Source organism: Acomys russatus, chromosome 12, assembly GCF_903995435.1.
Source record: "Acomys russatus chromosome 12, mAcoRus1.1, whole genome shotgun sequence".
Lineage (NCBI taxonomy): Eukaryota > Metazoa > Chordata > Mammalia > Rodentia > Muridae > Acomys > Acomys russatus.
Window position 1 is genome coordinate 57,343,572 of NC_067148.1, and position 13,628 is coordinate 57,357,199.

General features: G+C 43.5%; 1 protein-coding gene across 1 annotated transcript in view; it reads left to right on the forward strand.

The window, feature by feature from the left end:
- The first annotated feature begins 2,285 nt into the window (after window positions 1-2,285).
- Window positions 2,286-13,628, forward strand: part of Epb41l3 (erythrocyte membrane protein band 4.1 like 3) — a 157,151-nt gene continuing 145,808 nt past the window's right edge. Inside the window, exon 1 of the mRNA XM_051154467.1 lies at window positions 2,286-2,426. Coding sequence (XP_051010424.1) covers window positions 2,372-2,426 — 55 coding nt within the window. The 5' untranslated portion in view covers window positions 2,286-2,371. The remainder of the gene's footprint in view (window positions 2,427-13,628) is intronic.

A 13,628-nucleotide genomic window follows, 5' to 3' on the forward strand; every position in this document is an offset into this window, starting at 1 on the left:
TGTGTCTACACATGTGCTGGTTGCATATAGAGCAGGAAGGGAAGCGGGATGAAAACATGTCATGTTTGTCATGTTTCATCATAATCGTATGACTTTGGGGGGAATTCCTCGCCCTCCTTCGCTATCAATCCCCTCATCTTTCCATTGACCATAAGAATAACTCATGCCACGTGGGTCCGTTTAGTGAAGGTCATATTCAATTAATCTTTGTTTTATACCCAACTAAAAGTACTAGTCCTAACATCATCGCTTTGTCAACATATCCAGCCCTCTCATCCTGAAGAGACCAGGTGGCTGCAATGTCCCCTTGAGTGATGTTGGTGGGAGCTGGTCCAAGGGTCCCGGCCTTGCCTAGTCTCCGTACTGCCCAGAGTATCTCTTCAGACGTGTCATCAGTCCAAGCTACACCTCACATCACAAGAGGACGGAATAGTGTGAGCTGCTCTGCTGTGTCATGTTGAGGAAGACAGTCTGGCCCCTGCCCTGCAGGCAGCCCAGGCCTTGGGGTCTGTTGACTGGAACCTGAGCCCTGGCAGCATCTCCATATGATGTCAGCCTGGTTTTTGCTTATTTGTTTTCTAGGACCTCAGATATACAAAGTGGAGTAACTAATGACCTTTGGCCAATGTAACACTCTTATCGGTGTTTCTTCTTTATGTTGTATTTCATTATTAGTTAGACAGTTTAAATAATGTAAAACCCTGAGAACGCTTTCCTAAAATGAAACCTAGAATTTTGACAACAACCTTTGCCTGACATTTGGCTAACCCCCATTCCAACTGTGTCTTCACATTTGTCTAAGCTATATTTTACTTTTACACTCTAATGATGACACTCATGACTATTTTGAAAATTGAATTTTAAAATTTAACTGTTTTAAACTTTAAAAGAAGACATCTTGTGGTTCGTAACATTGGATACTTTCTGGTGTGAATTCTTACCTATATTATGGTATGTGTAGTAAATGTATTTGCTCTTATGTTTAATGGTTCTGTGTATGGAATATCCATACATTGGTTACTCACACCCTCTCTTTTTGATTGGTATTTTGAGGATTGTGCTATAGAGGAAAGAGCTGTTTTAGCATTGTTGGTTAGAACTGTAGCTCCTGATGCACAGGTCTAAAAAGTTGCCTTGGATCAAGTAGAATTGCTGGACCATGGGGTGCCTAGATGTTCAGCTTTGCTTTGCTGCCTTAATTAGATCAGCATTAGAGGATGGGTCTACCTTTCTTCCAAGGCTTGGAATTGTTACAGTTCTTTGGTGTGTGTTAATTGATTTATGTAAATTGGATTTTTAATTTATATTATGTGATGCAATCACCCCCTGTTGGAGTTTGAATTGATATTTCTCTGATGAATGATAGTGTGCTGAATACCTCTTATCGCACATGTATTCATTTCCTTCCAGTCACGAAATGTCTGTTCTTGATTTTCATTATTTTGCAGCTGAGTTGTGGTTTTCTTGCTGTTATGTTGGAATGTGTTGGGCCATATCACTTAACTGTTGTGAGATACTTCCTTTATCAGTTAAAGATGGGGTGATAATATAATGTTCATAGGGTTGCCTTGGAATTAAATTAGTGCTTGTAAATGGCATTTCGCATTCTTCCATAGAGAACTCTAGACCACTGAAACAGGTTGCTTTTTCCTTGCTGGGTGGGCTCTGCCCCTCCCCATGGGAACTACCTGACAGTGCACAGATTCTGTTGGAGATTTGCCCCATCTACTTAGCTGAGAGACTTCGCTGTTTGTGTGACCAGGGTATTTTTGCTAGTATTCTCCTTCAGGACTAAATCAAGCCATATACACTCAGACCTACCTGGAGAATCAATAAGGAAACAAACTGAAAGGATAAAAGGATAAACTTAAGGGCAAAAGTTGGCGTCATTATTCTGTTGATTTTTGACAGCCTGCCTGTAGATTTTTGATGGGTGTATTGACATGGTAATTGGGAAATAAAACGGTTTCAAAAACAGACCCAAGAAAACTAAAAAGCTAATACCAAAACAGCAGATTATAAGTTGATGCCTAGAAGCCGAGGTCACAGGGAAGCCTGGATTCTCGCTCCTAGAGTCTCCTTCCACAGCAGTTTGGAGAGCACTGCACAGTCACGCAGAGCCACTACACTGGGAACCCAGGAAAGTACTAGAAGGAGAATTCCAAGGACATTGCAAAATGCTGTACAGTTACTAACCACTCCTGGCTCCCGGCTTGATCTTTGAGGGTTGCATTCAGGAGGAGATTTTGGAAGGCACGGGAAAGCATTGCTTTTGCTGCCTGCCTGGAGCTTCCTGTGCCTCCCCTGAGAGTCCTGGAGGCACGGATCTGCGCTAGATGCCACAGTAACGGCGACATTGCTGTACTGCAGCATGCCTTCCCTCATCTGCCTCTATCTGTGCTCAAAGTCTCTCTTAGGACTTGGAGGTAAATTTTTTTTTTCTATTGCTGACATGAATGTATACCTTTGCGAAGTGACGGTGGTTAGGAATTATGATTGTAATTAGAACCAGACTGTGATAAACAATTGAGCAAATTAACACATGAATTCTACAAGGGGAGTATGGAAATTACTCACAGCATAATCCTCTTGTGTGTGTTCGCTTGTGGCTCTGCTCCTCTGTCCTCTGGTTTGGAAGCTCTGCTTGTTAGTACTGAGCTGGGAATTTGAGGGTGGAAGGACATGGACCAATGTCACCTTACCTTGGGTTGTTGTCCTCTCTCGTACTGTCTGACCATTTGCTGGGAATTCTCTGCTCTGAGGAAATATGACTGAACAGTCTGAGACAGCTTTCAGTTGTGCTGGAAACTTACAGTTCCAGTTCAGGAGGCAGTTAGTTAAGAGAAGTTTGAACGCCCTCCAAAGATGTGAGTGCGGTCTGCTTGAGCTTCATCTCAGCAGCTTCTAAGATGGGATTCACTTCATCCTGTGCTGAGAGCTAAACAGAAGAATGGTGGGGTGGAATTCATGATTACTTTGTAAGCAACTGCAAAACCAACTGGTAACCGGTGTCACTGATCCACGGCTGTCAGTTCTCTGTCTAAGGATGAGGCTGCCTGTAAACCCAACTCAGCTGTTGTAGGAGGGAGCTCTGTGCCCGGGTCTCTTAGGGGATGTGTTGGCCTTTGTGTGACCCTGGAAACAGTGGATGTCAGCAGTGACTGAGGCCGGAAGGTCAACAGACTTTTACAGAGAGAAGCATCAGTAATGTGGGCACCTCGGGAGCTTCTCTTGGTGAAAGCTTTAATCTTTCCATCTATTTCACAAAGCATTCTTCATGTCTCAGAAGTGACATTTCCCAAATGTTTTACATGCCTCATCTGGAAGGGCATAGGAACTCAACCCTCCCCTGCCTACTATTTGGTGCTCTCCCTCCCCTCCCTCCCTCCCTCCATTCCTCCCCCTCTCTGCCCCCTCTCTCCTCTCCTTTTCTCTTTTCTTCTTCTTCTTCTTCTTCTTCTTCTTCTTCTTCTCTCTCTCTCTCTCTCTCTCTCTCTCTCTCTCTCTCTCTCTCTCTCTCTCTCTTCCTTCCTCTCTCCCTCCCTCCCTCCCTCTACTGACCATGGCTCTCAAAAACAAAGCTGTGCTTTGAAGATGTACCAATGGTGTGATATTTTAAGTATTTCTACATTTGCAGTACATTCCATTTTCCTTTACATGTCTAACCATGAAGTATTTCTGATACTTTTCCAATGAATCCAGACATTATTTTTGTGGAATTATTTAAATTTTTTCCAAGCCTGAAGTTATGAGGTGTGTGTGGGAAATGAGCAACCACCCCCCCCCAGGACTGTAATTCGAGATTTTTGATGATAATAGTAGTTTTGCATTGTTTTCAAACACAACTATGTCATGAATATGGACTGCACACATGACATTCAGATTGTGTGTGTGTCAGGATCTTAAATGCCACTTTGATATTTAATGCGAGGAGTTCCCAGCTTTCATTTCTTCACTCAACTTAAAGGTGGCCCCGCAGTCACAGGCACAGACTGAGAGTCCCTTGCAGTCACAGGCACAGAGTGGAGTCCCCTGCCCTCTGTCGTCAAGAACCACTGTTACTTTTCACATACTGTATGATGCCATAATGTCACACATTAACTCTAGCCTTCAGAGCATGCCTGCCCACTAGAGAGGCCCCATGTGTTCTAATGCAGGAACTGAGAGACAGCAGCATTAAGTGGCCAGCTGGCATCCTGGTATCTTCTTATTTCTTCGGGCATCTGACTGGCACAGAGTTCAGAAAGGGCCAGTGTTTCCTAGGACACTCTTCTTTACAGGAGTAAAAGAAGAGTAGGCGGGCTCCTTTAAGTAACTCTGTTCCTGAGTGCACATCCCCCTGAAAGGGGACAATTCATAGTCAATAAGAATAACTTGGTGCTTGGTCCCAGTTTAGAACCAACTTAGCTGGAACTTGAGGGTCGGTGCTCCCAGAGCATTTGAGGGGGGCGGGGAGTTTGGAAGGCAGAATTATTTTTCACTGATAAAATTTAGGGACACATCCTTCGATGGCTGGTAGCTTGCTTCACCCGGAGAGGGAGGGTTAGCCTCTAAGGGATCTCTCTCAACCTAGTAAGGCATGTGATCCTAACCCAAGGTGTCTCATTTTTATTGAATATAATTTGGTAAAGCTAAACATTCCTTGCAATGATTTGTCACCAGACTGGAAAGTAACCCTTAAAATGCCTCACAGGGGAAAAAAAAAAATGACACTTACTACTGTGAGCAGTGAATCCTCCGGAACTTATTTTGAAATAGAGACAAGAAAAGGCCTAGATTGCATTAATTATTTTTTCTAATAAGCAGAAAGCTACACTTCAAAATAGAATTGATATTAACTAATGCTCCCCAGTGAAGGCGTTTAGAGTCAATGATTGTTTCAAACACTTGGAACATTTTCAGAAATGTCTCTTTTCTTGCAGCCACAGTTTCATAATGCCACACGCTGTCCACTTTAACCCTCAAAGCGGTCTGGTGTAACAGAGAACCCTGTTACAAAGCAATGCACATAACTATAATTCTGCATGTACAGTGGACTCGCATTCAGAAAGGAAAAAAAGTCTCTAAAAACTTGGCATTTGATAAGAAAAATATGCAGGCATTTAATACAATGAAAACTACTTTATTGCAAAGATTATAAAGCTTGATGGAAAACACTGGATAGGGCTACTTTCCATGACATTGATTTGCTCCTTAGCCTCTGACATCTCTGGCCCCATCTTGTTGCCAGGCAACAGCAGGGAAATAAAACCTGAGTAACAAAAGTTCCCCACATAAGAACGGGTTGCATTTTAGAAGCCAGCAAGCTGGGTTTCAAGAATTTAAGAGTATTTTTCTTCATGTACCATTTCTGCTCGTTATACAATTTGCAAATCTTCTGAAGCATTGGCAAGGAATACTTTCGCTATCTGGGAGAGAAAGTGGTGACTCTCTTATTTCAAATGCCAGACTCCATGAACTGGGACACACCCCTGAACGGCCAAGAGGGGCAGAACACACCGTCTTAGCTGCAGGGAGCTACATGAAGTCTGAGTCTGTGTGTCCTTACTGGGTACATGTTTACCTCTTAGTTTTTGGATTCAAAGGGTGAGGAGATGGTCATAGAAGGAATCAGATAGACAAAGTTCAGAAGTGATTCCTAACAGAAAAGGCGAGAAGGGGCCTTGAGAAAGCTACTCCCTCCTTCAGAATTCCCGGAAGCTGTGCGTATTGTCCCCACAGCAAGAATGACCAGGCCTGTGCCCAGGGGGTTAAGGAAGCTGTCCCCAAGGCTGAAAGCCTGAGATCCATCCCCAAGGACCCACGTGGTAGGCAGAGATACCAGTGCCATGAGTTGTCCTCTAACCCTGTACACCTTATGTGGTGGATTGCACAACAGGTGCATACCCGTATGCATGCATGTGTGTGTGCGGGCGCGCATACACACATGCACACACACGCACCCACACCCCCCACACACACATGGACACACCCTCACATACACATGCACACACACTAATCATAACTTGCCTGTGGTCCCACAATCAGGAGACTGAGGCAGGAGGACTAGATGTTTTAGGCTAACCTGAGCTACATGGTCACTCTCCTATCTTATAAGTCACTATTAATTTAATAATAATAATAATAATAATAATAATAATAATAACAACAATAATAATACTAATAATAACCAATAAAATTATATTCTAGTTAAAGATTCCCAATTGTGTACTTCGGAAAGCTGGCATTATTTATAGTCTACATTGAAAACAGCGCTGATTACAACCTCTTTAATTTAGATGACAATAATTCAAGAGTTTGCAGAGGAAAACGTCACTCTACTGTGTTGTTATTTTTTCTCCTTCAGGTCACCTTTCTCCATGCCTTCTGCCCAGCTCGAGGCTGGCTCTCTTTCTGACCCCAGCCCCAGGTAGTCCATGTCATATCTGTATGACATACCTCTATGGAAAAACCATAGCAAAAGGAATTACCTTGTATGCTAACCTAAAATTAGTTTAAAATGCGTAGTAAGTTGAAGTTGTCTATGTCATTGCAACTTAATTATACTTGTAACTTAAGCATTGTCAGAGAAAGTTATTATGAATTGAAATTAGAGGTGTCACATACGGACCCCACCCAACCCCACCCTGCAGATCCTGAGCACTAAGCACAGAAAACTGCCTGCTCTGAGGAGATGCAGAGCTCTACAGAAGAGAAGTTCCTGCCTCTGCTGAGTCTCCAAGATGTTAAAATTCTGTTGTAATGCCATTTGTCACCAAGGAAGGCAAAAGCTGTACATACCCCCCTTCTTGCCCATTAAAGTGCCTCTCTGCAAGGCCACTCAGTCACAAAGGATACCTCCAATTAGGGAGAATATGTGTCCTGTCTCTGTAACACATGAATCTAATTGTTCATGAACCCTGCCGACTCTTAACTACTGTTTATGTCATGCACACAGTGGTAAGAATAATTCCAAATTAAAAGGTGAGTGATTGGTGCTAAGCATTTGATTAACTCTATATGATACCTACCGAAACTTACTAAAAATAAAATTCATCAGCGTACACCTCCCTACACTGCGAACAGCTGACTGAAAACACTGCTTACCGGAGCCAGGCTGCTGGCGCTGTTTTATCTAGCTTATTTCTGTAGATTGTCCCCATATCAGAAGGACCCTGACTCCATGTTCCAGATGTGCAAACTCTCTCATAATGCTGTGTAACCCTGAAGAAGGGAACACTGTAGGCACATGTATGCAGTGTCTTTAAGGCACATTTTGTAAATGGGGACTTGAGGGAGTCTGCCTTGGGAGACCCTGTGCGCAATGCCGCATCACGCTTTGCATGGCTCTTCGTCTTTGCAATTCTTCGTTTCATTTTGTGTGAGGATCTCATCTAATCCAGCCTGGCCCCGGATAGACTATGCAGCTGAGCTTCACCCTCCCACTTCTACCGGGCACCAAACCCAGGGCTGCCTGCACACGGCAGGCACTCTACCCACTGAGCTACACCTCTCACCAACTTCTGCAGGGTTTTTATGACTATAGACTCTGAGTTTTCTTTCCTAGGTCTTCAATCTAAGTTTATGTTATTTTTGTTGTTGTTTATTTCATTTGTGCTCTATTTTCTTTGAGACTGAGTCTTGTCATTTAGCCTTAGCTGGCTCCAAACTCCCAGCATTCCTGTCTCAGCCTCCCAAGTGATAGACAGATGGATGTTACCACGCCTGGCTTCCACCTCAGGTTCCTACAAGAGCCCTGAATCATCTTAGCATCATGCCAAGACTTTTAAAAAGATTCTGGTGTAAAATGGTCAGCACAGTTTATACAGAGCAGCTAAAAATCAGGGGTCCACAATTCTGACACCTAAGAACAAAATATTCAAGGTGCTTCTTCCGTGAGAGAGCCCGTGAAGGTTTGGAATAGACACTGCCGGGCGATGCCTTGGGGAGCTGTGCAACTCCATTAGTCTCTCCTTCTGTTGACAAATAATCTGCTCACAGATGTTTTGCCTCTAATCAGGGCTGTGCGTGCCCTGTGGGGCCTCTGGCAAATGTGGGTACCCCCTGGGAAAGCTAGGGCCATGCTTCACACTCACTGCTCCAAAACATTTCCTCTTATAGCAACAAACCCCTTGCATTTTCTCTTGCCTTCCACCCGCCCTCCCCAACCCCCGTTTTTTAGAACCATCCCAGCAAGTTGGTAGGAATCAGAGTCCCAGTGAGACAGGAAGATGTTGGGTGGCCATGCAGGGGTTGCCTGCTCCTGGTCTTTCCTGTCCTTACTGTGGGCCGCTTAGCAGCACTTTGATGAAACTATATGCTCCCTACACATTTAAAAAGTTCACGTCTTTTTTTTTTTGATATTTAAATAGTTACACAGCATGTAATTTCAGACTTCATGTATATATCTTGTTTTTTTACAGCCAACGCACACCTCGCTTTTCATGTATCTTTTAAACGCCATAGCAATTCGTTGTCTACCGTTGTATACATTGCAAGCACAGGAGGAGATTTTTAAAAAGGCTTTCTGCATATGTTTTACCCCCCAAAACTTTTATTTGCATTCTACTTCCTCTACGGAATGCTACCTCAGCCTAATATTTTTAGGCTGGGAAGCATTTTGCTAATTACCTTATAACTTGATGAGATAAAAGGAGCAAAAATGTTGAAACTTTGTCGCTGTATGTGAATAAACACTAGCTTTTAAAAATAATTTCCGAATTATTTAACAACCATAATTATTAGTGATCTATACTTAGATATAAACAATACAAAATATATTACAAGCGGACCCTTATAAAATACAGAAAGCAACTCAGCAAACAGTTTCAGTATGAGCAGAGTGTTTTCTGTTACTTCACGTGCTTGTGGATACCTGACATACTGCCAAAATGAGAAAGAGTTCAGAAAATTGCCATCCTTCCTTCCTTCCTTCCTTCCTTCCTTCCTCCCTCCCTCCCTTCCTTCCTTTCTTCCTCCCTCCCTCCCTCCCTCCTTTCCTCCCTCCCTTCCTCTCTCCCTACCTCCCTCCCTCCCTCCCTTCCTTCCTTCTTTCCCTCATACTCTCCCCTTTTCACTTTGGAAGATAAGCACAAATCAAGCAATCAAGGTAAGGAACCAGCCATAGCTGAAGAGCCAGCCACGCCACCCATCTGTCCTCTGGGTCTCTGACTCACTCGGTTACTCACTTTGTTTTCTCTTTCAATTTTGTAAAAAGAATGAAAAAATGGTCAGTTGCCTGCGGTATGTGGGACTTGCTAACTAGTGATGAAAGTAATTCAGATAATTGAAGAAAGAACTTTCTTGAAGCTGGCCTCAGTGCTGGAGAGGTCCAGCCCTCTGAACGGCCAGCACTACAGACCTAGTCCTCCAGTTCTGGAGCCTTGGTTCCTTTAACTCTCATTCTCCCCTCAACCATTGAGCTACTTACCCTCTGACCCATCTGAAATGTCTCAGATGAGGTCCCTTGTGACTTTTATGTCCTAAATCCAGTAAAAAAAAAAAAAAAAAAAAAAAAAAAAAAAAAAAAATCCTCAGCTAATGTTTTAGATGACTGGGCTATTTCCTGACCTCTTTCTCCCTTACCAGTCCTGAACTATTGTTCCATCTTTAGCCTAGTTTTTTTTCTCCACATTCCTAGGTTTAGCTTTTACCTAGTGCTAGTCTCCTGTGAGCTGCAGGTAAATATTTTATTGATTATTTATTAAAAGCACGAATTAAATATCATATAACTTAGACTTAACATGTCCCCCGCCCCCCCGGAGATTTTATCAGCTTGTCTGGCAGTCCTTCCAAACACAGGATTTTTCTGTGTAACAGCCTGGATATCCCAGAACTCACTTTGTAGATTAGGCTGGCCTCGAACTCACAAAGCTCTACCTGCCTGTGCTTCCCGAGTGCTGGCATTCAAGCACATTTCCCAAGCCACTGCTCTTTTATTGATAAAGTGACCCGATACCCTGGCAAGAAACCTGGTAGACTCAATGCAGACCCGTCCTTCTAGAGCCAGAAGTTACCATAATCAACACGGTGCAAAGGACCTGACATCAAAGGGAAGGGAGCTGCAGAGAGCCAGGCAAGGAGTCCCTCAACACAACAGAAGCGTAAAAGATCTGTGTGTTCTATTGTTCCGTGACACACAGTGTGACTACAGGTTACATGTGAATTTTGCAATGCAGAGAAGATTTATAGATTTTCACTATGAAGAAATGACAAATATTCAAGGAGATGGGGGTCTCATTGCCTGATCACACCATAGCATGTCTTATATATGCTGAGTCACACAAGTAAGTACAGCTATATGTGCCAATCAAAAATTTAAGCTGCTGATTAACAAAACAGGGGAAATAAATGGTGCATCAAATCCTGAGGAGTGTTTTCCCTCTGGCGTGGTTTTTTTTTAAAATATTGTTGCCTTCTGTCCCTTCTATTAGTGCCCGAATAGTGACATGAAAGTTGTCATATGTGCCTTTAAATATTAATATTGGTATTTTACTTGTGGCTTAAATAATAGCAAAGTGTCCTTTTGTCTCCCTGCTGTAAACTAATCTGTTACGTCTCCTAAACACACGCGGATGGTGCTTCTGAAATATACACGCAATGGTGCCCCCTTGTAGACAGCTCACAGGTGCATTTCAAAGTCTGGCCCTGATGCACACCCTTGTCAGCCGCCTGCCACTCACCTGGGCCTCGGGTGCTCCCGTGCAGACATTTCCCGCCCTCGCTTTCACAGGCCTTTCAGCATTACTAGTAGTTGAGGGACGCTGGGGATTTGCTTCAGCCCAGAACCCCTTCCTGGTCTCCTCCCAACCCCTTTTGCTGCCCAAGTTCCTCTTTTCCTACAAGGCTCGGTTTAGCTGGGTTAGAGTTTGGGTCCAGGTCAGCCTTCTCCTCAGCGCAGAGGCTCATGGCTGTGCCTTTTCTCAACAAACTCATTCTGAGGTCTGATCCTCGGTGTAATGGTATTGAGGGCAGATGGGTTCAAGGGGTCATTAGGTCATTCGGTTGTTAAGGGGAATTATCTTCTGGAAGCAAGTTCTTATTATTTCAGGACCACATTAATTGACACAGAAGTGTGTCGTCATGAAGCAAGGAACATTCCTTTTGTTTTTGTTATTTCAGGCTCTGTACCCTGTGTGTGTGTGTGTGTGTGTGTGTGTGTGTGTGTGTGTGTAGAGAGAGAGAGAGACAGACAGACAGACAGATAGACACATAGAGACAGAGAGACAGAGACAGAGACAGAGGGGAGGTGCCTTCACTATGCTTTTAGACTTCCGAGCTTCTAGAACTGTGTGAGACATAATGCTTCTTCCCTTCCTACATTACCCGTCCCTGGGATTTTGTTATAGCAGAAGAGACTACATAGGTACTGAGTCTCTCCTCTCTCCACGCTCTGGTTACTTTAGTGCAGGATCCACCACAGTGAGTGCTCAATGGTATTTGAGTAGAAGCAGCTGGGGCGACAGCTCTGGCTGAGTCATCCCTGTCAGTGGGCGGATGGGTTATCTCAGGGCATCGGAGGAGAAGATCTGCCAGTGTCCAATCATATACAGGGGTCCACACTTCTGCGTCACTGCCATTGGCATGTTTGACAGTGATTGAGTTCCAAGGATGTGCCAGGCATGTGCTTCTATTTATTTGGAAATAACATTAAGAGGAATAACGAAGGCAGCACTAAGAATTGTTATATAAAACTCACGCCATCCACCCTACTGTGAACAATTTTTTTTTTATATAAATACAATACAATGGTTAAAACTAGGAAACTGGCATTGGTACAATACTAGTAACAAAAATTTAACCCTTATTTCACACTTCTTCTATTGTCATCCGTTTTACGTTCTACTGGGATCCTGCTTTGCGTATGAGGTCTCCTTGTCTTTTACAACAGTGGCACATTGGAGTCCTTCGATTTCGGACGTGCCCTGTGTAGCTGAATAATAGACTAAGGTCATGATTATTCGGAAAGAGTCTCCAGAGAGAAGGTGTCCCTCACCCCCACAGGCCAGGAGGCACGCACAGCATCCTGCCTCTGATTACTGAGAGGGTTCAAGCCTCTGCTCCCAGGGCTAAGGTGTTGGATGGTGATCATCCCAGCTTTCCTGTTGACATGCTTCCCCTTGTAATTAAGAAACACCCGGAAGGTGACTCTTTGGAGGGAGAGAAAACTCAAGCTGATGAGCACCTGCTTTAGCGTTCGCAGACCTCCTCGCCGCAGTCTGTAGTGTGCTCTCCTAGAGACATTTCTAGTCTCACCGCTCCACCTACAGATTTCCAGTTAAGTCTTCCATCGTAAAGCATGTTCCTTCTTTTATTTATTCAATCATTTGCTTGTAGCAGTATGAACTCGTATTCTTTTATTCTTAAGTTTTGATGCTATGCTATCCTTCACCACATTTTTGTTCAGATGGTCTGACTTTTGGCATCGGGAATTCTTCAGGTAAACTCGAGAGTCCTTTCAATGAGCCTCTGGTTTTGTTTTTAAAGTTTTTTTAAGTGCCTTTTCCCCCCCCCCTTTTGTCACTTAATGGTGCTCAGCAATTTTTAATTAAAAAGTTAATTGCAACTTGTTAATTGTTATATGTAAGCATTAACATTTCTTATCAGAAAACCAGGGACAGAATGCCTGTAGTTCTGGAATTTGGGAGGCTGAGGAAGAGGATTGCTGAGAGTTGGGAGTCACCCTAGGATATATAGTAAACTCTGTCTCAAAGGAGTTCTCATAGGCTATCTCATGTGGTCTGTTACTGCCCTCCAAGCAGCTTGCATCTCTTGTGAAGGGTTGGTCACATGTGACCTCAGAAAACAATAGGTTCTTTGTTCCTCCTCCTGCTCTGTCCTCAACATAAAGTCTTGGCAGTTACTGTGCAAAGTGTGGGATGTAGCATGTTCCAACCATGTCTCAATGCTTGCCACTCACTCTGCTTCCCATAACAGCGCGAGTGTTCTCCTTACTCATAGATGTACACAATGAAATGCAGAGTCTCAGAATGGCACAGAAGGGTGTGGCACAGAAGGGTGTGGCACAGAAGGGTGTGGCAGGGTGCCTGCTGAGTCCTTTACAGCGTGTGGTGTGTGCGCACATAACGACCTGTTTAGATGAACTTTGCTTATCACTTGGGGCTTTGACTGAGCTCAGTAGTTAGTGTCCCTTCATTCATAGTGGATTAAGTTTGAAAAGCTAAGACAACTATTAACTTCATGGTGTTGCCAACACTGTTTAGGCAGCATCTGCATCTCAGTAGGGAGATTCTTCTTTGAAATTATCAGGAAAGTGATGCCCCCAGCTCCTCACTCCTGAGCGAGTGGGAGCAGTGCTGTGTAGAGGAGCCAGCTGATGGCGGCTTTTCTCCACCCATCACTCTTCAGGCTGTTGCTCTGCTGTCAGTCAAGGGAACCCATCTAATATTAGGTTTCACTTTAATTGGCTCTTGTGATGTTTCTCTTTTTATATCATCTTTCTATAAAAACACCTTAAATTATTCTTGGCATTTTTGTAACTAAAAGTTACAGAAATTTCCAGCACAGCAAAATAATTTAAATAGAACTTGTAGGAATAGATTTTATTAGGAAAGTTCTTTTTGGACAATATCAATGGGGTGCATACATTTTAATATCTGCATGGCGTCTGTATTTGAGCTAAAGATGAA